Genomic DNA, 27628 nt, shown 5'->3' with positions numbered 1-27628 from the left:
ATATAGTGGCTGGCTGTCTCAGTGGCTGAGACTTAGTTCTTGGCTAATGATTTCTAAATGTGCCGTTGAATTCTTTGGGCCTGAGATAACTTTTGTAAATTCTTAGAGAGTCACACTAAATACCCTTTGCTGAAGAATGCACATCCACTTTAACCAAGTGTGCACACTGCTACGTGCACCCTACCAGCCTGGGTGGGCTCACAGTCCCAGGTGGCTTTTGTTTAAACTTAGGAACTTTCCGCAAAAAGCCCTGCTAATAAAACGTTTTGGATTTTTAAGTCTAAAACTGCTTTCATTTATAGTGAATGCTATACAAATTTGTGCCCATAGTTCTGTTTTTTTTACATTCAATTTTTTTTTTTCTGGGCTGTGTTGAATGGTCTGGTGTGTTTCAGAAATAAATCTATTGTGTTAAAGCAGAGTTGAATTCACTTCTAACTATTCTCTTTCTGGAATCAAATAATTTGAACAATCACCAGTTAAATGTCATATTAAAACTTTGATTGAATGTGTCTTGTGGGAAATGAATATTTTCTATTTTAAAATGAGTTGATTGTTACTTAGTGCTCCAAGGATAATATTAGTGAGTGAACTCAAGGGGAGGAGCAGATGCAGGACAAGCATCATCACCAAGGGGGCTCTAAGCCTCTAGACCACACAAGACAGCAAGAGTGCAGGGCTGTGCAGCGGCAGCGCTTTGGGGTCGGGTGGGTGTTTCTCATCCAGTCATGTGAGCCTCTATTTCCTTCTGTAAAATGAACAACAAGCTTTCATGTGGTTGTGAAGAAAAATCAGACAATGTGGATACAGTGCTTAGCAGCTGTATATTACTGTTACTAAACTGTTGCAGGTATTTTAGTGAACCAGGTATTAGCAGTAAGAAACAAGGCACCTAACAGATTCCCAAATAGTACAACAGACGCTGGTTAACAAAGGGGAAAAAAATGGTTACTCTACTTGGATATGGGCAGAAGCGCATATAATCAAGATTTGGAAGGGCACAAAGTACATTCAAATGAACTGTTTCCAAACCAACAGGTGATTAAAGTAAAGGATTTATTGTAATCTGCTTACAGTCCTTTGCAAAGACAGACGTATGTTTTTGCATAAAGATATAAATTGCTTCATTTTAAACTAATTTAGTGTGTTTTTTAATTATATGAAGAAGTTTTGGTGAATTATGAATTGTACCAAACCAAGATTTTTAAAAGCAATATGGTACAAAAATAAGAGCAGACAGACAATTTAGACTGGGACAGGCATTCAACAGTGAATTGAGAATATGGCTTTGCTGTTTAATCAAGCAAAGTTACCCGGAGACATACAGAGAGCCAGTAACTTTGTTAATACAAAAAGCTGATGCAGACTATCTCCATCCCAAACCTGGTTAAGGTGAAATTCCAAATCCCTAAGAAGTCGGTCTGAACTAAAAGCTGCTTTTGTAAGCCATTTCTTTTCCAGAAACTCCCAGTCTGCATGCTGTGTATTTATCACCTTCAAAGTGTGGCTTTCATATTGCTGTGCATGTAAGTTGACTGTATTTAAAGATCTGCCTAGAAATTAAATTCTTGAAATTGCAAATTATGTAAGAATCCCTCCTCCCTCTGAGTCCAGCATTCACAGGTTTCCCCTTGCATAAGGCAGGTGTCTCTTGAATGACAAGGTAATGTTGCCTGCGTGGTGAACCCTGGAGGAAAGGGTTGAGGAAGGCTGCCTTCTCCCGGACTTGGGCTTCTCCAGCTACAGCTTACAGGTTTTGGAAAATAATGTAATTTCACTTGAGTCCCTGATGATTATCATCACTTTTAAAAAAAGGTTTACCCTCTATTGAAAGTAGCTTATTTAGTGCAATAATAATTATTAGTTCCCGCAAAGGTGTGTGTGTGTGTGTGTGTGTGTGTGTGTGTGTTTGTGATTTGGGGCAAGAGAAAAGTCATAAATTGCATCTGTGCCAAACAGATTAATGACTTAAAATTTTTAGTGCCACTGTCTTGCTTGTAATGATCTGTAGTTTGTTTCCCCCACCCCCTCAAAACTGTTTATGTATAAAATTTTCTTTTAAAACCTACCTTTTAAAAATCTAAAAACCCTCCAATTATCTTCTGGTCTCCACGCTGCTCTGACTGAAACTTACCGACACAGTTCCTCCCAACAGGCCTGAATCTCTGGGTTCCCACCGATGGTTCCAGGAGTGCAGAACCCCTTTCCACGATCAGAAGTGACGATTTTATCGTTCACAGAGTGAGTGCATGGAATTTTTTTCTCAAAAGGAGAAAAAAATGGGATTGGAGTGTTCTCTGTTTCATCCCGCTTCCAGTCCCACTCTCCCAGTGCTGAGCTCTACTTCTCGAGGTACAGGGGAAAAGGGCCGCTTTTCCTAAAAGCGGCAGCACTCCCAGGTCACTCCCTCATGTGTGCTGTCACATGACACCTTCAAGAAGTTGCAAACACCAGTGTGTTGTTCCCCTTTGGAAGCAGGATGAAGCAGAAGCCGAAACGTGTTCAAGTCCCACAAGCATCCCAAGTGGGAGGCCAAGGAAAAACCGAAGTACAGAAAAAAGTAGAAAGGCTTAAGGACAACGAAAGAGGCTTCCGTGTAGTTATTTACAACAGACACTGTAAAATGGTAAATTAGATATGAAGCTAAAAAAGGCACAGCTTTCCCTTTCTTAAATACACTGTAAACGGTTCATTATGCATGCAGAACATTTCACTTTACAAAAAAAAAATTACCTTGTTTGTTTAGACAAAGATAGTACTTAAATAGTCTCCAGCAAAATAGAATTCTTTCAAAAATACTTTCCCATTCATCCTATTAACCATTAAAGTTTTTTTTTTTTGTATGTGTGTGTGCACGTATCTCATTTACAAAAGTTCCTTATACCTTATTTCAGGTCCTTCACAATTTATACATACAGTAATGTACAGCACAGCAAAAGACTGCAAAAAATTATTTGTAAAGCCAACACAATAGATACTAGAAACTGAAACCAAGGCATTTGTTTTAACATCTTATCCATCCTAATTAAATAATAAGTGGACACTAAAGGGTGTGTACACCAGTGATGCAGAGGGCGGGTGGGGGGCGGCCGGGCGGCCTTATTCCACACCACATGTTCCATTATTACACAACAGGAATCTGTATATATTTTTTCTTTTTTGTGTTTTTTAAATAACAAAAGAATATTAATGCCCCATATCGTCTATACGTTTTATGTGCAAACCAAGGGTAAGCTTTAAAAAGTTCGTTAGTCCTTCAACCCTTTTAAAACAAGCGAACAATACCAGAAACTACATGGCATAGTTAAAACTTCCATCTGCGAAAATATCAAAATCAGAGAGTTATTGACTAGATATGGCTTTTCATCCAGAGGAACAGGAATATTTTTCTAAGCGCCGGGTTGGAGAGGGAAGAATCCTTTAAACCGCTCACGTCTTGCCAAATCCACGTCAAACTGCTTTCCAGGCTCCAAACCCTTGACATGATTTTAAACTTGAGAAACTGCTGAACAAGTGTGAATCAATCATCACACGTTAAAAATATGATTTCTCGAGTCCTTCACGGGTGTAGAATAACACGGGGACACTTAAGGCAAAGTTCTTCCGTGAAGACGTCTCCCTCACTTTCGGTGAAAGAAGAGGGGCTTGGCGTTCCCGGATTCCACCTTTGGCAGCTGGTCACTGATGATCTCCACCAGCATCGCTGGGAACTCCACTTTGAGGGCCTGGGACTCTCGGAAGGTGTAGAAGCAAAATTCCAACAAGTCACTCACCAGCTGCAAGAGAGAGAGAGGCCGTGAGCTCCGGCCGCCTTTCCAATCCTGCCCCTGGACCCTGAGGCGTCCCAACTCTGGTGTGAGCTCTAACAGCAGCTTTCTGCCGGAAGTCACATCTGCGGAGCTGCCTGGTTACGTTAGCTATGTCATCTGTCCTGGGGCAGGAAGATGGGTGCTCTGGCCCTTGAGGAAATGCCTTTCTTGCAAAACACATTTACCCAAGAGCTCTATAATTACCTGTATTGAGCCTATTGGAGGGAAATGGGACAGTAGCGGAGTCAATAGTGCCAGGTCACCAAATTGCTCTCATTATATTCTAATTTCTAACAGTGTGACTTGGTTGAGGCCGCCGCACACGGTCGGGGTGTCTCTGTGAAGTGGTGAAGGGCCAGCAACCTACAGGGCTCCTCTCCCCTCCAGCCCCTTCTCCCTGCGCTGTGAACCCAGGACCTTCCACCTCCCTGGACCTGAACCACTCCCTATTCTATAAGCTGAAATAAAATCACAAATGCAGCACTGCACTGCTGGTTGATATTCAATTTACTAGGAATACAATTTCAAATCAGAAACTATACATTTTAATCTTTCTTGTGTTAATTCCATTCTCCATTATAGGAAAAAAAAATTACTCTTGGTTTTCTCCTACTGTATTAAAGCAGACATTAACATTTTTATCCCCCCTATGCTTTTTAATTCTGTAGTCTTAATAAAGTGCTAATGGTGAAATTGCATCTGTAACTCTTTTTTTTCCTCAATTAGCAAGCTTCAAGTGACTCATTAGTAAGTAACTGCGGTAAAGGCCTTCAGTAAAAAGGAGGAGCCAAGAAACTTCTCATTAGGAAAAAAATATCGGGTGCTTCTGTTTGTGCCCGAGTTACTGCCCTCAGTGTGCAGAGTGCTATTTCCCTAAGATTTTAATAAGTGCGCGGCGTGCACAGGATGCAGGGCCCACAGCAGGTGCCGCCAAGCCCCGGCGTACACTCAAGGAGCGGCGCTGCTGGCCCGGGGCTCTCGCCTCGGCCCCTCTCCCTGGCTTGCTTTGTGAGTGTGCTGTATCTCAGTTTCCTCACCCGTAAAACGTGGTAACCATAGTAGCTACCGCAGAGGACGGCATGAGCGATCCAGGTAAAGTGCTTAGGGCAGCCCTGGCACGGAGCAGGTGCTGAATGGATGCCAATTCTTAGTCAAGCCTGCAGAAATACTGCGGGAGCCAGGCCTCTTCAGGTCTGTCCTTCCCACTGTGCCCAAACTCCTTCAACCATGAACTCACCTGCTTCCAAGGAACACGGTGTGCAAAACCTGCTTGGGGTCACTTCTGTGTAACCCGGTCCTCACGTCCCCCCGCTAAAAATGAGGGGCAGGAGAACCTTGCTTTTGTCTTTCTGGGAATGATATTCCTTAAGAAACGTGGCATCCCATTGATTTTTTCTTTCGTGGTGGACCAGTGGCTGTCAAGCTCAAGGGCGCCACCCTGGGTCTAGCTCTCCAGAGATGGCGCCCTCAGGCCGCACCTTGGTGTGGCAGCCTGCCGGGCTGTGGAGCAGGATTTTGTTTCTTTTTCCCTGTAAACCCTTTAACCTGAGGTAGACCTTTAGGCAGCACCAGGTGCCCCTAGGAATACACCCCTTGGCCAACCTTTCAGATCTCGGGGTTGGCACTTGGTCAAGTCCAGAGACAAAGGTCTCTGTTGTCAGACCACAGGAGGCTTGGGGAAGGCAGGCACCCTTCACCACGACTTCTCTACATGCGTGCCCAAGGTCCCCGGGCACCTGCAGTGCACCAGGTGCTGGGGACACAGCGGAGAAAACAACAAAGCCTGCTCTCCGGGGGTCTAGGGGGCGTCTAGGGAGACAACAAACAGCAAGGTGGGTGTCGACACGCTAAAAGAAGGAAGAGAGGCGGGTGGGGTAGGGGCGCTTTGAGGAGGGAAGTGCGAGGGTGACTCTGAAAAGGTGACAGTGAGGGACTGAATTGAGCCCCCCACAGAGACACATTCAAGTCCTCTGTCCTGTGGATGCGACCTGAGCTGGAAAGAGGTTCTTTGAAGATGGTATTCCTTAAGATGAGGCCAAACTGGATTCAGCCGAGATGCCTGGGGCCATAAGGAGAGGGAATCTGCGTGGAGACAGAGCGGCAGGGCCCGGGGGAGACGCCATCCAGGCAAGCGGGGACTGAGCTAGGGGGTGACCACCAGCCACGCCTGGGCCCCACAGACCTCAGAGGAAGCACAACCCTGCCTGTGACTTTGTTTTGGACTTCTAGCCTGCAGAACTGCCGAGAGAGGAAACCTCTGTTGTGTAAGCTGACTCCTGTGCGCAGCCTTGCCACGGCAGCTCCTGCAAACTAAGACAGCGGTGCCAGCGCGCACCTGGGGGCTGGGAGCCAGGGCCGCACTGCAGGGGGGTTTTTCAGGAGCCCGGCCTGGAGGCTCAGGGCTGCACCTGCCGCCCACTGGCTGCCCACTGGCTGAGAAGAACGACCCAAGGGGCCAGCGAACCAAAGTGTTTGTATTCGTCAACAGGTAACAGCAAGCCCTTGCACGTATGTGATAAGAGGTAATGGGGTAGATAATGTCCAGCATCTGTCCCTGCAGTATCATTTAGGACAACGCCAAGTCCCAAAAATGCCCCCATATCACATCCTGCCATAACCCACTGAATGGACTGGGGGCGAGTGTGAACTGCAATGTAAACTATTATCCATGTGGTGCCGCAGTGCTCCAAAATGTATTCACCAAATGCAGTGGATGTGCCACAGTGATGAAAGAGGGTGTTGATGTGGAAGGAGTGGGGGTGGAGGGAGGGGGTATGTGGGAAACTCTCACATTTTTTATTGTAATGTTTTCTGTGATCTATGTATCTTGAAAAAAATACAATAAAAATAAAAACAAAGAGGTAAGGGGGGAGTCACTGCATTCGTAAGCAGGAGGCAGCACACAGGAGGGGCCCCTCGGCGGACGTGCCTTTCCCTACCTGAACCATCACTAGGGCCAGAGGCTTGGCTGTTTCTCTTGCAGGTTCGCCGGGGACACGTGTCCCAGACACTGCTCGCCAAGCATGCATATTAAGCGGGGGCTTGCGTCGCCCACCCACCTCTGTTCCATGTGCTCCAGACAGAGAGCAGCTCGTTTGCAGTCATGAGCGGGTCCCCAGGGCTGGTGTTTACAGCACATGCCCAGCAGCTGCATAGGGATGAGGTGCTTCCTGGGGCACAGGAAGGCAGAGGGGAGCTGGCCTGGCAGCCCGAGCCTGGCATCTGCCCCAGGAGGCATGACACAAGGGGGGGGGGGGGTCAACTCCCAGGGAAGGGCTGGCCCCTCACTGCTGGGGAGGCCAGGAGGCCCATGAGCCTAAGTGGCTGCCACAAGTGGGCCTGGCCACCGCGCCCTGCCAGAAGGCCTCCACCCAGAGCGGGCTGGGCCACTGCCTGCCGTCGGGGTGGTCGGGGAGCGTCTTTGATATTTAAGCTGGGGCTGTGGTCGCTGGGTCAGAGAATGAACCAGTCTGGTCTGGGCTGCAGATTCTACCCCCGAGTGCTCACTAACAGGAAACCCTCCGCCACTCCCACCGCCTCCCCAGCCTGCCACAGCCTGCCACAGCCTGGGGCGCTGGAGATCCTTCAAGGCAGGACCCATGGGACCCCTGGCCCTTAGCAAAGAAGCTGGCGCTCAGCGGGTGCTCCGGGTGGTGCGGTTCAGGCGCACCATCCCTAGGGGACAAGACCCACCCGGCGGTCGGAGCTTGAGGGGGCTGGGACAAAGCCAGGCGCCAGGGAGATCCAAATATGTGACAGCTGGGTTGTCGGGGACACAGCCCAAACAGAACGGGCATGTGCTCATCAGCCACACTGCCGTGGAGTGGCAACGCTTCAAGCGCCTCTGTACACTGGGCCACGCAGGAGGAGCTCAGTCGGTCTACAGCAGACGTGGCCCTTGCCTGAGCCTGCAGGAGCCCACACACAAGGACCCAAACAGATACAGGGTGGTGCCCTCCCTGGAGGCCATCCCTGCCCCACGGCACTGGGTTGCCTCTGCCCCCAGGTACACAAATCTGCGGCAGTGGGGCAGTGAGGCCCTGGAAGGAGTCAGGCCCTGGAAGGAGTCAGGCCCTGGAAGGAGATGCCGGGAGGTGACGCTGGGCAATGTGGGAGCCAGTGTGGGCATCACTAAATGACCACAAGTATTTTCTAGATTGAAATAAAAACCACTATTCCCACTGCACACCAGAAACCAGGGGAGATTTCCATTCACGAGGACGTGCCACAATTTTGGTGTGTTGGGGGACAGGAGTCAAACCATTTCAAAGACCACACTTGGAAACAACCCAGGATGTCTGTGTGGACAGCCCTCCAAGGGATAATCCAGCAAGTCCCTGGGACACTCACTTGGCATCAAATTGTTTTTAAAAAATGTCACCCTTTCCAATTGCTGTGAACATCTGCTCCTTCTGCTGGTTTCCCAGGCTCTTTGCTTTCACTGCCTCCCTCGGCAGGCACCACTTATTCTGGGAGGTCAGCTGGGACCCTAGCCTGCAGGACGCCTTCCTGTCCTCTGAGCTCTCAGAAGGCACTTCTGTCTTTCCAGTTTGCCTGACTATTAGCTGTGGAGCCAGGTGACACCATGCCACCATGTCCACTTTCGCCTTTCTGTTCACACCTTCCAGTGCTTTAACTTTTCACATAGGGGCCACAGCTCCTGCAGGGCCCTCGAGTTCCCTGAAGGCAGGAGCCCCTTTCCCTTCACTGCCCAGCCCTAGGAGGGGCCTTGGCAGAGGCCTTCAGAGCTACGGCAGCTGAAGGGCAGAGGCCTTCCGAGGGCCCGCTGCCCGGGTTCTCGCTCCCGCTCTTCTCCAACCTATTCCAGACTCCAAGCGCTTGGGAATAACTCAAATCGACAGTTTTGAGGGCAGCACTCTGTGACTTGTAGTAAGTGACCCAAAACAAAAACCAAGTAAATAAGCCGCTTCATTTCAGTGGAAGTGAGTGAATAATGCAAAACTCGACACACAAAGCTCAGTCTGTTCATCCTTCCCTCTGAGTCAGGTCTCTTTCAGCTTACTTACCCTGGGTTTTGACACAACTTCCTACACACGTCACGCCAGAGATGCATGAGCAGCTCACTGGGGTTGGAAGGGCATGGGGTTGTGGGGGAAGGAGAGGGCAGTCATGGCTACAGATATCCAAGTCCCACCAGACTTGTCCCTCAGCACGAACGCCGTAACTGCAGTGAGAAACTGGCCTGGCCTGGCCCACTGCCTCCGTACTGACTCCCACGGGCTTCTCCAGGCAAATGCCAGCCTGGATGGAGAGGCAGGACCCCTAATTATCAGCAGTAGAGTCCCACATTATTAGGACTCAGAGAAAGACTTGTGCACGCACTTTCCATTCTGTACAAAACGCATCTGTTGGAATCACGGAAGTTTAGCCAGAGCGGAGCATGATTTATCCCAACCTGATGGGCCACAGCTGCTGCCCTGTCAGAGGAACGTGGCCAGGTCACAGGGCGCCCGACAGCCCCTTGCTTGCTCCAAAGCCGAGGCGACCGGGTTCTGTGGTGTCGTCCCTGCTCTCCCCCGTGTCACTGCGCAGTGACAGGCCTCTGGGGGTGGAGTTCTGGAACAGGCCACCTCCTGGCATGCACGGGGGCCAGCGCTGCAGTTCTGGAGTGGCTGAGTGAGGACAGCCTCTGAAGCACCCGCCTGATCTCAGCGGTCTCCTCGCTTCTCCTGAGTTGTCTGCTGAAGCCAGAACTTCCACCTAATTAGGGTCAAGCCTTTGCCTAAGATGAGCATTAAGGGGAGGCTTGAAGTGTTATTTTCAAAGACCAGGAGTTCAGCCAGCTATATTGATGGGGTTAGGGCCAAATGTTACAAAGATTCAATTCTGGGGAAGTGGACTTGGCCCAGTGGTTAGGGCGTCCGTCTACCACATGGGAGGTCCGCGGTTCAAACCCCGGGCCTCCTTGACCCGTGTGGAGCTGGCCATGCGCAGTGCTGATGCGCGCAAGGAGTGTCCTGCCATGCAGGGGTGTCCCCGTGTAGGGGAGCTCCACACGCAAGGTGTGCGCCCCGTAAGGAGAGCCGCCCAGCGTGAAAGAAAGTGCAGCCTACCCAGGAATGGCGCCGCCCACACGGAGAGCTGACACCACAAGATGACGCAACAAAAAGAAACACAGATTCCCGTGCCGCTGACAACAACAGAAGCGGACACACACAAAAAAAGAACACGCAGCAAATGGACACAGAGAACAGACAACTGGGGCGGGCGGGGGAAGGGGGGGAAGGGGAGAGAAATAAAATAAATCCTGAAAAAAAAAGATTGAATTCTGGCGGTTTCACTGGACAGAAATGGCTGGTGCTGATTTCTCCAGGTGTTCCAGAAATAGCCTTGTGAACACTGGAAGATGACCTGCACTCACTACATAAGGGGCTCAGCCTTCATTAAAACTCAGAAGGTTCAAGACCCCCAGCATCCATCCCGCGCAGCTGGCAGAGAAGACGTGTGTGTGCACACGGGCCCCCCACGGCCAGGAGGAGAATGTGGCATGGTAAGAAAGCACCCTCCAAATCCTGGGTGCCCAGGAGGGCGCTGTGGTGGGGTGAGGACTCGGTGCTGCTCAAGTCTCATGAGCAGCCAAGAGTACCTCTGAAAACTGCTCTTATTAGCATCTGCTTGTTATGAGGCTAATTCTTTTTTCATCACTGTTTTTACAATACACTCAATAGCAATCATCAATCTCTGGTCAGTGAATACGAAATCTTCAAAATATGTTGCTAGGCTGCTGTGCTAAGCATGATGGGTTCATTTTCCTTCTAATTTTTTTTTGTGCTTAAATTTATTTAATTTCCACCCTGTTTAAGTTTCCTTGTATTACAAGCCTCATTCTAGATCACAGCCCCGCCTTCTTGTGAATAAGGTCTATTGTACATGTGAAAAACACAAAGAAAAATGACACAATTGAAAAGAAGAAAGTAGAGCTTAAAGATAAAGGGATAATTAGAACATTGCTGAACAAAGGAAATCTAATGAAAGGGTTGTGTTTGAAATGCATTGGCATGTTACTGTATATAGAAGTATGAACTTTTCCTAATTTTGTTTTCAATATTTCCTAGATCCTTCCTACAAAGGCACACTACACTGAGCAATATAAAAATCTAAACCAATTCATGTTTATGTGTTACCAACATTAATATCAGGTTAATTCTTATATTAAGCAGTTAAATTATTATTTTAATCTCTGAATGAAAAAGAACCAATGAAACTCTAAGGAGTAGTAAATCACACCCATCTGGCCAGGGGCAGCCTCTTCTGGTCCAAATAGGGACACCCTGATTCTATGATGTCGCTGACTGAAACAGAGGTCAGCAACCTATGGTGTGCAGGCAATGTTATCTTTTATGACTTTTACATTTTTGTAATTTTTTTAAACATTTGTAAATGGTTGAAAAACATCAAAAAATAATGTTTTGTGACATGTAAAAATATGAAAGTTTTCCTGGAACACAGGCCACTCTCATTCATTTCCATATTACCTATCGCTCTTTTCATGCTACACGGCAGAGCCGAGCACGTAGGACAAAGACTGTAAGGCCCAATAAGCCTAAACTATTTATTATGTGGTCCTTTACAGTAAAGTTTTTTTTTTTTTTTTTTCTGGACTCATGGATTGGAAGGCACTTTTGTTTTGGCAGGAAGTGTTTTGTTTGTTAAAATATTATGATTCAAGTATAAGATGTCTCCTGATTTCAGAAATATTAAAATTTAGTGACAAAAACATGTCTCTGCATCATGCAGTATGGTGGTAGCTAGATCTGGCTTTCCAAACATCACACAGATTCTTCGAGTTGTCATAAAATGCCTTAGGAAGAATCCTCTACATACAGGATATGCACAAGATGACTTAAGAAATCTTTCATCCTAAAGGCTCTAGAATTTGGCTTTCAGATGGGCAGATTACATCCCTCATGTCTTCCATTTTTGGCCTTTCCTTCAAGAGCTTTTCCCTTTGGGCCTACATTCTCTGCAGGTTACATATATTTATACATTTTTTTTTTAAAGATTTACTTTATTTTTCTCTCCTTCCTCTCCTCCCCGCCCCATTGTCTGCTCTCTGTGTCCATTCACTGTGTGTTCTTCTGTGTCTGCTTGCATTCTTGTCAGAAGCACCAGGAATCTGTGTCTCTTTTTGTTGTGTCATCTTGCTGCATCAGCTCTCCGTGTGTGCTGCACCACTCCTGGGCAGGCTGCACTCTTTTCGTGCAGGGCTGCTCTCCTTGTGGAATGCACCCTTTATGCGTGGGGCTCCCCTAGGTGGGGGACACCTCTGCATGGCTCAGTACTCCTTGCACTCGTTAGCACTGTGCATGGGCCAGCTCACCACATAGGTTAGGAGGCCCTGGGTTTGAACCCTGGACCTCCTATATGGTAGGCAGATGCTCTATCAGTTGAGCCAAATTCACTTCCTTTTTTATACACTTTAACAGTATACATGCTCTCATCCTTTTAACCATGAACTTGATAAACACAACTGCTTAAATGGCACCTCCCTGGCCTTTGAAAATCTCATTTAAAATTATCTCCTCTAATGACACTGTTAAGAACATTCCTCTTTGTTACTGCTTAACAGAATCTCCGCCCTTATGAATTTCCTTCACTGTCTCTTCCGTCTCAAATTAGGTGTTAAGTTTATGGCCTTTTCCAGTGTGTCACTGATACCCTCAGTTCCTTCAGTTTTGTGCCCTACTTAACTTACTGCATTTGCGTTTCAGAACCTGCTACCTTCTTCCAGAGCCATATTTGCATGGAGCCCCCCCAGGTTGCAAACTGCCTACACACTCATCAATTCCTCTGATCAATGTGATCTTAAATATTAAATTGACTGTATGCCCAGGACAGGCTTCATAATTGCTGGGGCCCAGTGACAATTGAAAATATGAGTGCCCTTATTCAAAAAATGATTTAGAATTCAAGGCAGTCACTGCAGCACATTAAACAAGTGCAGAAGCCTCTGGGAGCAGGGCCTTCTGGGGGCCGTTCCAGGTCACCTGCCTGTGGAGCCAGCCCTGGCACAGCCCCGAATGCCACCAGCCTCCCCGGGACAAGCCAGCTGGGTGGAGGGCAGGCCCCTCGCTGATGCCCCAGGGCTGCTGCTTCTCCTCTGCCTCACTGATGAACCCAGGAAAATGCACTTACTCATTCTGTCTTAATTCCTCTCTCCATAGGAAGGAATACAAGTCATTGTATTTATGGAGCCATTCGAAGGATTTAACGACAGGATTTAGAAGAAAGGCACTAGGTAAATTCCAGGTCTTACATAGCTATCACCATATTGAAGGAAGATGGACTTAGGCTGGAGAAGCGGGGGAGTTTATTGGCATAGGTGCTAGAAATGAGGTAGCTTTCCAAAATCTTCCCAAGGGAGGTTTCAGAGGAGGAAGTGATTCCTCTGTGCCAGGTTCAATTTAGATGTGATTTTCTAAAAGCATGGCTTCCAGGACCCTCAGTGTTTCTTTCTGTCTGAAATTCTGTGTTTTTTTCCCCCAGAAAGTTTCACTCTGTGGCTTTGTAAATCTTTTAGGGTCAGGTGGGAATGGAATGTGGTCCTTTTACACCTCCCAGAAAAAGGCAAGGTCCTACTTCCCCCCAGCATTCTTGTAGGAACTTATTCCTTATAATTTTCAAAACCACCTGTGAATAGTATATTCTGAGGGCCAAATGCGATTTTTAAAATGTTAATTAATAATGAAGCAAAATAAGTGATTATCATAAGAAAAATGTCTTCTTTTTTCTCCTCTGCTTTCCTATGAAGTGTTCCACGGACTAAGAAAAACTTCAAATTGGGTTTTGATATAACTATTAATTTTGCCTGTTAAGGATTAAAATAAACTACTGTGCAATCGTTATAAGTTCAGAAGAAAGAAGATTCTTTGATACACACACACATGCATATCGCACAAAAGAAGCACAAACTTCCTTTAATGAACTTATTTTTCTCATTTCACTGAAGTCTAATAAAACCGCCTTTTAGCATGTTAGCTTGGCACCGGCAGTTGCAAAGTGCTGTCTTAAATGATCTAAAAGTTAGCCATGGAAAATATTTAAGAGGGGCAAGGAAATAACCCAGATTTCAGGGTAAGTCAGAGGAAACCATGAGCAAACATGAAAGACCAGAGGTAAAGATTCTGCGGCTGCAAAGTGGAAATTAACTGTCATGATTGAGATGTAATGTGGAAGTGATAGGGGAGAAAAGGCTCGGGACAGTATCTCTAAAGCCACAAGAGACCGTGGCAGGAAACGCAAGGTCAGCTCTGAAGCATCACAGCTGCCTTTTAGGTCAAATTCTGTGTGTATATACATATATCTAAACATGTACATATGTAAGGTATCCTAAAGATAGAATAAAGCTTTCACTAACTCAGAATGAGTCACACATGGATCACGGTCTGGAATAAAGGTCTGCTTTGGGGTTATTTACAAGGTAAAGTTTGCTAAGCTACCACCATTTCATACATACAGACGCACAACCTTTGCATTGCAATGTGCAGAGGGCACATTCAAAGTGCTCATGTATATCCATGTCATCACATAACAGAAAGATTCGTATTTCTTTTCTACTTATTAAAGCAATTTTACTATGGAGTTTTACTAGACAACACTTTTTCTATTTTTTTTTGTTTTCTGTTTTTCAAATTAACTGTTGTCCCTGTTGGCTTGTGGTCCCTGACAGTGATTGGAAGTCTAGTGGCATTAACAGAAGTTGAGCCAATTGCCTATTCTTAACAACCACCTCCTCATCGCTATGACTACCAGTTTTTTGGACTGCTCTACCCTCCACTTCCCCTTCCAGACACCCACCCTGGTCCTTAAAGTCCTTTGTCAAGCATTTTCATTCCGTTTACTCATGTCTATTCCCCATTAGACTGCAAGCTCCGTGAGGGCAGGGCCTGAGTCTCTTGTCGCTGCTGTAGCCTTAGCACCAGCACAGAGCCTGGCATGGTGGAGGCCTCCCTGCCGTGGACTCACGGTCCCCTCATGCTCAGCAGCACAGCCCCCGCTACCCCACTGGAGGCTGGTTGGAAGGGGTATCGAGACAGAGAAGGCTCATTTCATCCACTGAGCACTGGAAAATACCTTTGGGATGTAATGTGCTGTTGTTAAAATCCTCTTTTTAACAGGCTTAGGAAGAACAGTAACTTAGCTATTCTGCTGCCTGTAATAATATGAATAGGGTCCAAACCCTAGGGGAGCTTGGAGAGACACAATTATGACCACTGCTTGACGCTGCCCTTGAACCATTAATGTGGTGAATAAAGAAGAAGTAACACGTCAGTTCATATCTCTATGGTGAGCTCCATCTTCCAGGTGGGCTTTGGAGCCCCAGCTACCAGGATATGAAAACACGCCAATCCTTGAAGTGCACAGAGCTTTCTGCATCATACCTGAAGACCATCCAATTCCAGAATGACATCGAAATAACAGAACATTCTGACCTATTTTTTTCCATTCTTATTTTTAAATATATTTGATGGCGTTTTTCTCAATTACACAAATACAAACCTTTTTAAAATGAAAGTAAACCCCCACGGGCACGATTCATCAAGGGCAATGCCTTCTGAACAAAGCTCTACTCTTGAAATCAGAAATCTGCAGATGGAAACGCTAGTGCTTATTTGCACTAAGAATGCAGAGACACGGTAAACCATTAATAACTGCTCTTACGGTTTCATCAATTAGACAAAGAGCAAGACCTTCCCTATCAATTATTCACTGACTTTGAGGTTTTTACCTATGAAGATTTCTTTTTCAAAAGGTGTGGTTCTTAGGCAAAATCTGTGCCCATCCCTCCCTGCTTTTTATGGCTGGATGCCTGGAAGGTAAGGCTCTGCTCTCTTAGCTGACTCAGGAAAAAACAGCTCTTCCTTTACTTAGAATCTTTCTTGGTTATGGCTTTGTCAAAGAAGGAAGTAGAGTAACATTGCTAACAATTATATTAAACAATTGTTTAGTTCAGTGTGACTGTGTCTTTGAGTATTGGATACACACACACACACACTGCATTGCCCACCACCAGCGCTGGGCATTTTATTATAGAATCAATAATCTCATTTCAGTGTCACCTGAGCAACAGCGAGAGAGGGAGGAAGTTTAGTGCACACCACATCGCTGGCCTTTACTTATTATTGGCAGCATTCTGACAATACCTGGGGGCAATCAATTATTCTTGATGGTCCCTTCACAGCAATCTGCCATTGTCTTCATCATCAAACACCTTCATCCCTCCCATGAATTAGAAAGTGGCTGAAGCATACCCCAGCATATTTTTAATAATAACTTCAGTTCTGTCAGAAGCACAGAAAACTGACACTGCGTGTGCCTTGGAACCTGAGGGACTGTGGAGACGCTTCTACACTGAAGTCTAAAGGACTCACTATCAGATCATGTGTGTGCCTCCTGCCCTAGGCTGTGAAATGCTTTTTATTGCCCATTTCTCTGCATAATCTTATCTATTTTAGACTGTCAGCTCCTTGATGGCATATACTACGTCCCTACACTTAACAAGCAAATTAAAACAGCCCAATGGATGCTCTTTGGTAATGCAGAGGCACAGCCCTAGAGAAAGTCAAATGCAGGCTGGGAAAAAGGGGGAAAGCGAAGGGTGAACCTGTGTTGAGTGCCTGTTAGGTGGTGGTGGAAGCTTCAGTACTTGTGTTACTTCATCCACTTCTTCAAACTCCCTACAAGATGGGCATCACTCCCATTTTACAGCTGAAAAAACTGAGGGCCAAAATGTGTAAGGCAAGTGTCCAAGGTTACTGAGAGACATGGTGGTGCAGCATCACAGGCCCTGCCCTTTCTGCTCTCCCCAGCGGTGGGCTCAATTCAGCCTTAGAATTTCTCCTGAGGAGAAACTACCTGGCTGCATGAAGTGAAGCAGAATCACAAGTCACACGAGTGGGCTGCCTATACGGTAGGTGAGCTTCTGTGGCTCACATCCTTCAGTATGTGGTAAGAGACGCTTAAAATAGGCCGGTGTCTATGTGAAAACCACCTCTAACGTAATCACAACGGAAATAACCACTACCACAGCCTGGATGCAAAAGCGCCCACTAATTAAATGAGCAACGACGATCTCAAAATAATTTGTTAATGGACTTGGTTACTTACAGCAATCTCTCTTTTGTTGGTTATTGTATCACTGAAACTTAACGCTCTTTTCACGTAAAGAATGAAGTCTCTCCAGTGTGCACGTGCAGTATTTACTACACCACCAGATGTTCTGCTCCTCGCACCGCCAGCCTTTCCCCCCTCGGAGAAGGGAAATCTTGGCTCGCAGAGCTTGGCTACAGAAGAGCCACTTCAGTTGTGAAGCATTCCCTTTGGAGCCACAGAAAGCAATTATTCAGCAATATGATCCTCAAAGTGTTTCCTTTTTGTCATGCAGAAAACAGCATCTGAGTGCCACACTGCTGCCTGCCTAGCCAAGGTGTAGGTTCTTATCAGGGCTTAATGATTGTACGCAGAAACAACAGCCCTCAAAACCAAAGCCTGTTGAGGCAGAAGTGAAATTTTGTTTGGGGAACTGTTAAACTTGCATGACGTTTTTACACAAAACCGGGTTCACTGCCTTCAAGATGTAACCCTGTACCTCACGAATACAACGCAGTTGGATGATGCCAGGGAAGATCCAAATGGAGTTTGGAGAGCCTGAGAACAGTGCAGCTGTTTCTAATGTTCTTAGATGCTAGTTTTCTGATCTCCAAAGATGCAGGCCAGCCTAAAAATGAGCAGCTGCTATTGCTCTGAGCCACTCCCCTCATCATGAGGGTAGTGTAAGGAGCTCTAGAAAGTGCGCGGGCTGAGAGGGTACCAGCTGCCACCAGCTACCCATGGACCTTGAGAAATCACTCCCTGGGACTGTTTTTTCTTCCATTAAATGAAAATTCTCTGACACCCCCTTGGAAGCCTTTCCTGACCCTTGCACAGCACAGCTGGTTCCCATACCTTCTCAACAAGGCTTGATATCAACTTAGAAAAAACTTCAGTGGACACACAATTCGTGGTGACCTCACCTCGCCAGCTCACTCATCACGCAGCCTGTCAACCCCAGGAATTGTCTCCTGCCTCAACCAGGCTCAGAGCTCCTCGAGGGCAGGCTTTGGGTCTCTTCCCCCAGTACGCTGCCTGGCCTATTTAGACACTAGAGTAATTGCAAATAAGATGAACATCTTCCTCCACTGGACAAGTGAGATTCCTAAGCACAGGCATTCTGTTCACCCTTGTACCTTGGGACCTGGAACATCAAAGGGGCTCAATACATGTTGCATCAACAAATGAATGATTAAATTCTGCCTTGAGCTATGCCTCTGCCATCTTCTAGAATCTAAGCTATTCGATGGCTGCATTGGTGTCATGCTTTTCTTTTCATCCTCTGTAGCCCTGTCAATAGGTTAGGCATATGCAGATTTTTGCTAAGGGTGTATACTGAAATAAAAATGATTATAATTGTCTGGTCTTAAAACTGTTACTTAATAGAAAAAGGGCAAATTTCCCTCAGTAGATATTACTGTCATCATCTATTATTTGCGAACTGTTCTACACACTGATCATAACATAAAAATAATCCTTGATCTTTATGAATGAAGAGGAGTCACAAAAAAACTTCAGTGGTGAAATTAACTGCCACTCCTAATAAGAGCTAGAAATTTCTCAATTCTCTCTAGAAGAGTAAGGCATCTGTATGTTTTATACATGACATCCAAACAATTACAATGCAAATATGTCTATTCCTAGAAGCATGATCACATTTAAGTTCTCTGAAACTTTTTCCTGGGGAAAGAACGATATTCAGAGAGCTTATGATGTATTAAAATTGCTGACTGACTCAAATATTTAACTGCCAACCTGCTCTTTTAGAGAATGCTCTTTTCACTCACTTTGGCACCTTCCTGCCAACACATGTGCACCATGTGAAAGAAATCCTTGCTCTGTGTGTCCGTGTGTCCTGAGAGCTGGCACACTGTGTATACTATTTAAGCAGAATTTTGATCTATATTCAAGGATTCTTATTTGTGTGACCCTTAGAAACAAATGCATTTCTTCCACAAGGTGACCAGAGAGTTAGGCTCTGAGTATAGAGGCAGTACATTGTGTAGTTCTTTGTTCCCTTGAAGAAAATTCCACAAATGTTGATTAAATGATTGACTCTAATGAAAAAGCTGCAGGCAGTCTCAGGCCTATGTAAGTGTGGATGTTAGAAAGGTCCCTCTGGACTTACAATGTGTTTCTCAATGTTCTGTCTGGAATAGAAATATAAATAGAGCATTCAAGATGCTGCTGTTAGGCCACTTCTAAGATCAATCGTATTTTTGGTAGTTTAAAAGATGAGATTTAGAATTAAAGTGATACCCAAAAGAGTGTTCTCCTTTTAGCTAAGACAAAGTAACTGGGACTGGATTTACCCTTCCCCTGGCAACAACCAAAAAGAGTCAGAAAACACACATGAAAAAGTGGTTTTCAAGATACTGGCTGTCAGTCGTTGAAGACCAGTGAACTCTGAGTGATAGGAAATAAACAAGGTGAGCCTTAGGCTTGCCCCAGCTTAGGGTCTTGACGACGTTCCTAGGAAGAATGCAGGCAGGGGGATCCAGGTGGAGCCAGTGAATTCCCTGATTTGAGGAGACAGGGTGGACAATTTGGGGAAACCAAAGTGTTAGAGTTCACAGAACAGGGTATTGGAAGAGGAGAGATATGCACAGAGAGTAAATCCCAGAGAACCGTTTGCCTTGAGCATTTAGCAGAGTAATGATCGTGCATACATGAGGCAATGACATGAGGTCAGGGAATGAACCGGCTGAAGGGATTTGAAGAACCAGTACCCAGCGCTCATATGGGGCCAGACAAAGTGCCTGATCCCACTGGAAAAACCCTTAATTCACAGGTCTCTGCTCTGTGCAGGGTAAGAGAAAGCTCTTGCCTCAGTAGTGAGGATTAACTAACCCAAGAGAATGGGGGACTATTCTAGACCTGCCCACCAAATAATGAACGCAATACTGAAGGATCAAACTGATTTCAAGTAATGTAGTCACACCCCAGAAAAAAACCTCAAGAATAATGATAGGAATACAAAAATATCCAGCACTCAACAGGGTAAAATTAAAGATGTCTGGCATCCAAACAAGGATTACCAGGCATACAAAGAAGCAGGAAAACAGCCCACACTGCAGAGTAGAATCACTGACCCAGACCTGACCCAGATGTCAGAATTAGAAGACAAGGACACTAAAAAAATTATACTAAAAATGTAGAGACATGGAAGATACACAAAGGATCTCAGCTGAGTTTCTGGATATGAAATTGCAATATCCAACATGAAAAATATACTATATGAGATTAACAGCAGATTGGATATTGCAGAAAAAAGAATGCTGAACTTGACGACCCAAGAATTTTATACTACACAAAATGAAACAGAAAGAAAAAAATGTGTATAATTAGTGCCTCCAAATGGGGGGGAGGCAGAAAATTCACAGATCCAAGATCATCAAGAACCCCAAGAACAGGGACTACACCAAAAAGGTAAAACTATATCAAATTGCATAATAATGAAATTGCTCAAAACCAGGAATTATTAAAAAATAAAAGTAAATAAAAGTATCTGGGGAAAAAAGACACATGATTTACTGAGGAACATAGAAAAGGTTGATGGCAGATTTCTTGGAACAAATGCAAGGGAAAAGACATCTTTAAAGTTCTTAAAGAAAAGAAGTTGCCAACTTACTATTTTATATCTGGTGAAAGCATCTTTCAAAAATGAACATGAAATAAATTGTTTTAAGATATTAAAATAGCAAAAAGAATTTATCACTAGCAAACTTGCACTACAAGAAATGTTAAAGGACGTCCTCCAGGAAGAGGAAAAATGACTCCAGTTGAGAAGCTCCAGAAATGAGGTGGATTAATGGATATGCACATGTACACATATATGCATATCCATTATTATAGATATTGTTATGTATTAAATATTATAATTTATTATGTGATATTTACATACAGTTTAATGATATAATTTAAATATTTTAAAAAGATTAATGACTCAAAAATAATGCATTTGGAATTTTAATATGTATAAATAAATGTATCACAAAAACAGCATAAAGGGAGAAGAGAGAAATGGAAGCATACTTATGTAAAGTTCTTATACTGTATATGTAAAGTGGTATAATATCACTTGACAATTGACTGTGATAAATCTATATACTATGCTGTATACTGTAAACCATATACTCTATTATATACTATATACCACAGATGTTAAAGTGACCACTAAAAAAGCAAAGAGTTATAGCTAATAAACCAATAAAGGAGATAAATCAAATCATAGAAAAAGATACTTAATCCAAAAGAAGGCAGAGAAATAGGAATCTAGGAACAAAGAAGAGACAGAAAATATATAGCAAGACTTAAATGTAATCCTTTCAATAATCACATTACATTTAAACTGTCTAAACATCCCAATTATAAGCCTAAGATGGTCAGATTGGATGAAATAGCAAGACCCAATTTTATGTTACCTATAAGAAATGAACTTGAGGACACAAATAGTTTAAAAGTAAAAGTATGGAGAAAGATATTCCATACTAACACTAGACAAAAGAAAGCTGGAGTGGCTATTTTATTAACAGACAAAGGAGATTTCAGAGCAAAGAATATTTCCAGGCCTAAAGAATATTTCCAGGCCTAAAGACAGTCATTTCATAATGGTAAAGGAGTAAGTTCACCAAGGGGCATAACTATCGCAAATGATTATTTACCTAATGGGAGCTTCAAAATAAATGAGGCAAAACTGATAGAGCTGCAAGGAAAAACAGACAGATAGACAAATACAGGAGACTTTAATATCCTTCTCCCAATATCTGATAGAAAAGTAGAGAGAAAAGAAATAAGCAAATAGAAGATGTGGAAAACACTTTCAAGCATTTGGCCTAATTGATCTTTATAGAATACTCTACCCCCTAACCTGCAGAGTAGCCTTTCTTTTCAAGTGTGCACAGAATACCTACCAAGACAGATCATATTCTGGGTCATAAATGAAGTCTCAATAAATTTAAAATGATTCTAAACAAATGAGGTATGTTCTCTGGCCAAAATGGAATTAAATTAGAAATTAATAACAGAATCAATAACCTGGAAAATCCAAAAATATTCGGAAACTGAAGAATACACTTCTAAATAATCAATAAGTTAAAGAGGAAATCAAAAGGGATATAAGAATGTATTTTGAAATTAATGAAAAGGAAAATGCAATATATCATACTTGAACACTATTAAAGCAGTTTTTAGGGGGCCATTTTTAGCACTAAACGCATATAATAGAAAAGAAGAAAGGTCACAAATAAATGATCTCAGCCTCTGTCTTAAGTAATGAGAAAAAGAAGAGCAAATTAAACCAAAAGCCAGCAGTAGCAAGGAAATAAAAATGATCAAGGTGGAAATCAATGAAAAAGAAGACAGGAAAATAATTGAAAAAAATTAATGAAATCAAAAGCAAGATGAATAAAATGGACAAACCCCTAGCTAGACTGATCAGGAATAAAAAGAAAAGTACACAAATTATCAGTATAAGGAATGACAGATGAGCACTAGATATTCCAAAGTTATTAAAAGGATAGGGGAATATAGTGAACATTATGTAAATAAATTCAGTAAGAAAAATAAAGAAAAAGCACTAAGAAGGGAAAAGAAGTAAAACTGTCTTTATTCACAGACAACATGAGTTTCTATGTTGGAAAGCTTATGGAATATACAGAAAAGCTATGAAAAATAATCAGTGAATTTGCCAAGATTGCAATGTACAATACCAATAAAAACCAACAATATTTCCATATACTAGTAAAAAAAAATCAGAAAATGAAATTTAAGACAATTTACAATGCATAAAAGTTAAATACTTAGGAGTATAGGAGATGTGAAAGCCCTATACACTAAAACTATAAAGCATTGCTGAAAATAATAAAGAATATTAAAATAAACAGACGGATATCTTGGTCATGGGTCAGAATACTCAATATTGAGAAATCAATTCCCTTCTAATTCAAAGCAAACAATACCAATAAAAATCCCAGCAGGCTTATTCTATATAAATTAACCAGCTAATTCTAAAACTCACACAGAAATACAAAGGACCTAGAATAGCCAAAATAACTTTGAAATGAAGAACAAACCTGGACGATTAAATTCCCTGATTCCAAGATTTTATTATAAAGCTACAGTAATCAAGATAGTGTGCTGGTGCAAAGCCAAGCAAATAGCTCAAGGAGCTGGGTCTGGAAATAGACACCGAATACCTGGACAAGAGATTTTTTGACAAAGTTACAAAGACAATTCAGTAGAGAAAGGAAATATGTAGTCTTTTCAACAAATGATGCTAGAGCAGTTGGCTATCTGTATGAGAAACAAGGAAATTCTATCCAAACCTTATACCATGTAAAAAAATTAACTCAAAAAGAATCAGAGAACTGAAGGTAAAGCCTAAACCTATCAAACTTTTAGAAGAAAATACAGGAGAAAATTGTTGTGACACTGGCTTTTAGGAAAGGTTTTCATAGCTACAATACCAAAAATATGATCCATAAAGTAAAAAAGATGATCAATTGGATTTCATTAAAATTAAAAACTTCTGCTCTTCAAAAGACACTGTGAAGAGGGTGTAAAGACAAACCACAGGCTGGGAGAAAATATTTGCAAATCATGTGTCTGATAAAGGACCTGTTTCTACAATACATAAAGAACTCTCAAAATACAACATAAGAAAACAAACAATCCAATTTTTAAAAATGAGTGAACGATTAGAACAGATACTTTACCAAGGAAGATAAAGGCATTGTACATAAGCATGTGCAGAGATGGTCTACGTCATTAGTCATTAGGGAAATGCCAACTAAATGCTATCACCACACAGCTATTAGAAAGGCTGAGACTAAAAATGCTACCTATACCAAGTGTTGGCAAGGATACGGAAGAAACCGGACTCTCATACACTTCTGCTGGGAGTGTAAAATTGTACAAACTTTGGAAAAGTTTGGCAGTTTCTTAAATAAGGAAAAGTGCACTACCATCTGACCCAGGCTTTTTGGTACTAGGTATTCAAGAGGGAAGAAAGGATGTGTCCCCACAAAGACTTGATTACAAATGTTCAGCACAACTTTATTTGTAATAGTCCCTGTTGGGGACTGAATCATGTCCCCAACAAAGGCAAGTTCAGGTCACAGTCCCTGGCCCTGCGGGTATGAACCCATTTGTAAACAGGGCCTCTGAAGATGTTACTAGGTAGGGTGTCCCCAAACTGCACGAGGGTGGGCCTTGGTCCAATATGGCTGAAGTCCTTATAACTAAAGGAATTGGACAAGGGAGAGGAGGCCACGAAGGAGCAGTCAGGAGCTGGAAGCCACCAAAGAAAATCAGAAGAGAAAGAAGAAAGTGCATGTGCGCCGCATGTGACGGAAAAGGCAAGGAACCCCACAGATGGCCAGTATGCCAGAAGATACCAACCCTGGGAGGAAGAAAGCCTTCCAGATTCTGAAACCATAAGCCATAAATTCCTGCTGTTTAGCCAATCCGTTGTATGGTATTTACTTTGGCAGCCAGGAAACTAAAACAGCTCCCAAACTAGAAACAACCCATCAAAAGGTAACTGGATGAACTGTAGAATGTCCATAGACTGGAATATACTTCAGCAATACAGAGGAATGAACTACTGATAAATGCAATAGCATGGATGAATCTCAGAAACAGTTATGCTAAGGAAGCCAGACCAAAAAAGAAAAAGGGTACATACTACATGATTCAATTCATAGGAAACTCAAGGAAATGCAAACGAATCTATCCTGACAGAAAGCAATATAGAGAACAATGAGGGAGCAGGAGGTGGTTAAAAAGGGAGGACGAAACTTTTGGGGTGATGGATATGTTTGCTGTCTTGATTGTGGCGATGGTTTCATGGATGTACACATATGTCAAATCTTATCAAATTGCATACTTTTAACACGTTCAGTTTATTGCATATCACTTGTACCTCTATTAAAAAACACACACACACCCCATAAAAGACAATGATTTTTCCCTGGAAAATTTTTCAGAGAATCAGCATGTGTGAAACATCTATCCAACAACCATTCATTAAGTCCCTACCTTGTGCCAGACAGTGTACTAGCACTGGAAACAAACTAGCACTGGGTGTGGCCTGAGTGTTTCCATTGTGGTACACTGCTTAAGGCAAAAAGTTTCTGAAAGGCTGCAGAAAAACAAGCTTTAACCGCTCTGGTTGGTCTCATTACATGCAAATTATCTTGAAATGTATCATCTATTATCATGTGTTGTGTCTAGTTACATACTAATTTTGATTAGTGGCTGCCTATGCATTTGTGCAAATAAAAGAATTCATTAAGAAAGGACCAGAAAACCCCATTCTGGGTTCTATTAAGAAGGGCTTTCAGCAAAATAAGCAAAGTAAATCTGCTCATGTCCTCATGTAGATGATCTGGTTTCAGCACAAAGTGAGTGGGAAGACTTCTAGTTTCCTCTATTGCCTTTTGTGTGCGTCTGGGAGAGAATCATTTGTTGTGTTCCTGGAGCCTTATTTGCCATCATCTCTTATTCCTAAAATATTCTACTAAACCATGTTCTTTAGGCCACTGATAATTAGCAAAACTACCAACTACTGAATTCACCTTGCTGGAATCTGACTCATGATATGCAAAGTTTGGAGAAAGCAAAGGTCATTGCGATATGCATAGGGTCTTCAGTGTAAAATACTGGAAGGTGACACTTTCAAAAAAAATCAATCATCTGTCATTAGCATCACATGGAGATAACATTCCACTGGCATAAATGAACTTCTAAATGATATGCCATTATTTCAATAGTAATAATACTAATATATTGGTCACTGGGCCTGTCAACATTTTTTATTTTAACAATGGAGAAACGTTTGAAAAAGAATTTCTCATATAGATCATATAGGCTGAACTTGGGCAACACATTCTACAGAAGAAAGTAAGGAAACTCCACAGATATGGAAAACTAATTTGCATGACTGTACAACTTTATTTGAGCCAGAACTGGAGAAAGTGCTTACAAAGTGAAACAAGAAGCATATTTTAAATGACATAACAAAACAAGTTATCCAAATCAATATTTAGTAGAAACTGCTAACATGTACCTGGACTACATCTATAATTAATTAAATTAGAAACAAGATCAGAATCTATTTTCTGTGTTTACACAAGACAAGAAAGGTGACTCGTATGAAAAAGAATGAATATAGGTTTCAAAATTTGGCAAAGACTGAGATGATTCAAGCTGGCCCTAAACCATTAATAATGTTTTTGAAAGATTGAGTTATTAGATTAACAGTTGTAGAAGATGGACACTATTTATGTAATGTTAAAGCAAACATTTTGATTAACCAAACATTTCCTAAATTGCAAGCAAAAATGTGAAACTCAATCTGACACCTGTAGCAAATCTGAAGGCCTTCCCTGGTCAAGGGCACAGGGGGTTTCGCCACTCTGGCACGAATTCTGTAATCCTGCATAGAAGGGAAAAGAGCCACACCCTTTGTTCTGGATGAGGTTTGTTCCTTCTTCAAATGTTAATTAAAGAAAAATGTGTGATCAGTTTTTAACCCTTGCTGCCTCTCATTGGATAACTTAGCCCCTTTCTTCTTGAAGCCCTGAGAATGCTATCAATTCTCGGGCTTTGTTTAGTTAACAGTGCTTGGTGGCTGCCCTTCATGTAGCAGGCAACAAGGGGCTTTACTTACGTCATGCATGGAGTCCAGAAGTTTGGTCAGCTGGTAGAATCTCTGCCAGCTCTGCCCAGAATTGTTGGGACATTTAGTTACCATCTTCCTCAGTTCTTTGATATAATTTGTCCTCATTTCTTCAAATGCAGCCTGGCTTCTGAGGCCATCCTTTGGAACTGTGTTTAAGGAATACAAACATATAAATCCCAGATGGAAAACAGCTTTAGCATCTTTTCAGTTACATCTCTTAGAATATATTGAGTTCATTAGGCTCTCACTTTTACAAAGATACTTAATCTCAATCAATTGCATTTATGAATAAATATGGCAGTTTTCCATTGCTAAATGCTTGTACAACACATACATGAAAGAATAATACCAACTACTGTTTATTGGGTGTTTATTATTATATACTTTGCACGTAGTAGCTCCCTTAATCTGACACCAATCTTATGACATAACAATTATATTATTCACATTTTCTAAGAAGACTGGAGAGGTTAACTAACTTGCCCAAAGACACAATAAATTAAATAACAGTCAAGTGGTATGAACCTAAGTCTGTTTCCAAAACCTGCCTCTTAACCACAATGCTACATTGCCTTGTGGCCTGTCATCAAAGTATTTTGTGAAACCTAATTTGCCAAAACTTCGCAGGTATATATAGAAAGCATATTTTGATTTTTCCAGGACAACTGGAAGAGCCACAAACAATCTAAGTAGGGGCTAGAATTAGCAAGCAACATCTTCATATTCAAATTCAAATATCAAAGACACTCTTGGAAACTGGCTATCTACCAAGATGAGGATGCCCCATACAAAGAGGCACTTTCCATCCTCTTGGCTCCAGGATCACATGACTTACTGAGGCATGTGACCTCTCAGAACAACCACATGGAGGTCTGTATACTGGTTTGCGTGTGTGACGGGACTAACACAAATAGGCTTTGCATGCCAGGCAAAATATAAATTTTCAAAGAATATATACTATGATCATCTTTATCTTTGCTAAGAGAAAATCAAGGATTATGTTCTTTCCTTTTAGTAGTAGTTG

The 27628-nt window shown here is 43.0% G+C and overlaps 1 protein-coding gene across 27 annotated transcripts in view; it reads right to left on the bottom strand.

Moving 5' to 3' along the window:
- Positions 1-1037: 1037 nt before the first annotated feature.
- The window catches only part of NR3C2 (nuclear receptor subfamily 3 group C member 2), a 362509-nt gene continuing 335918 nt past the window's right edge, over positions 1038-27628 (bottom strand). For all 27 annotated transcript variants that reach the window (XM_058284243.2, XM_058283717.2, XM_058283755.2 and 24 more), the window contains 2 exons: positions 26593-26750; positions 1038-3776 (listed from right to left, as the gene is read on the bottom strand). In XM_058284243.2, the coding sequence (XP_058140226.1) occupies positions 3621-3776; positions 26593-26750 (314 nt within the window). In that variant the 3' untranslated portion in view covers positions 1038-3620. The remainder of the gene's footprint in view (positions 3777-26592; positions 26751-27628) is intronic.

This window comes from Dasypus novemcinctus, chromosome 1 (genome assembly GCF_030445035.2).
Source record: "Dasypus novemcinctus isolate mDasNov1 chromosome 1, mDasNov1.1.hap2, whole genome shotgun sequence".
NCBI lineage: Eukaryota > Metazoa > Chordata > Mammalia > Cingulata > Dasypodidae > Dasypus > Dasypus novemcinctus.
Note: the sequence above shows the minus strand (reverse complement) of the source record. Positions and strands in the feature narration are given on the sequence as shown.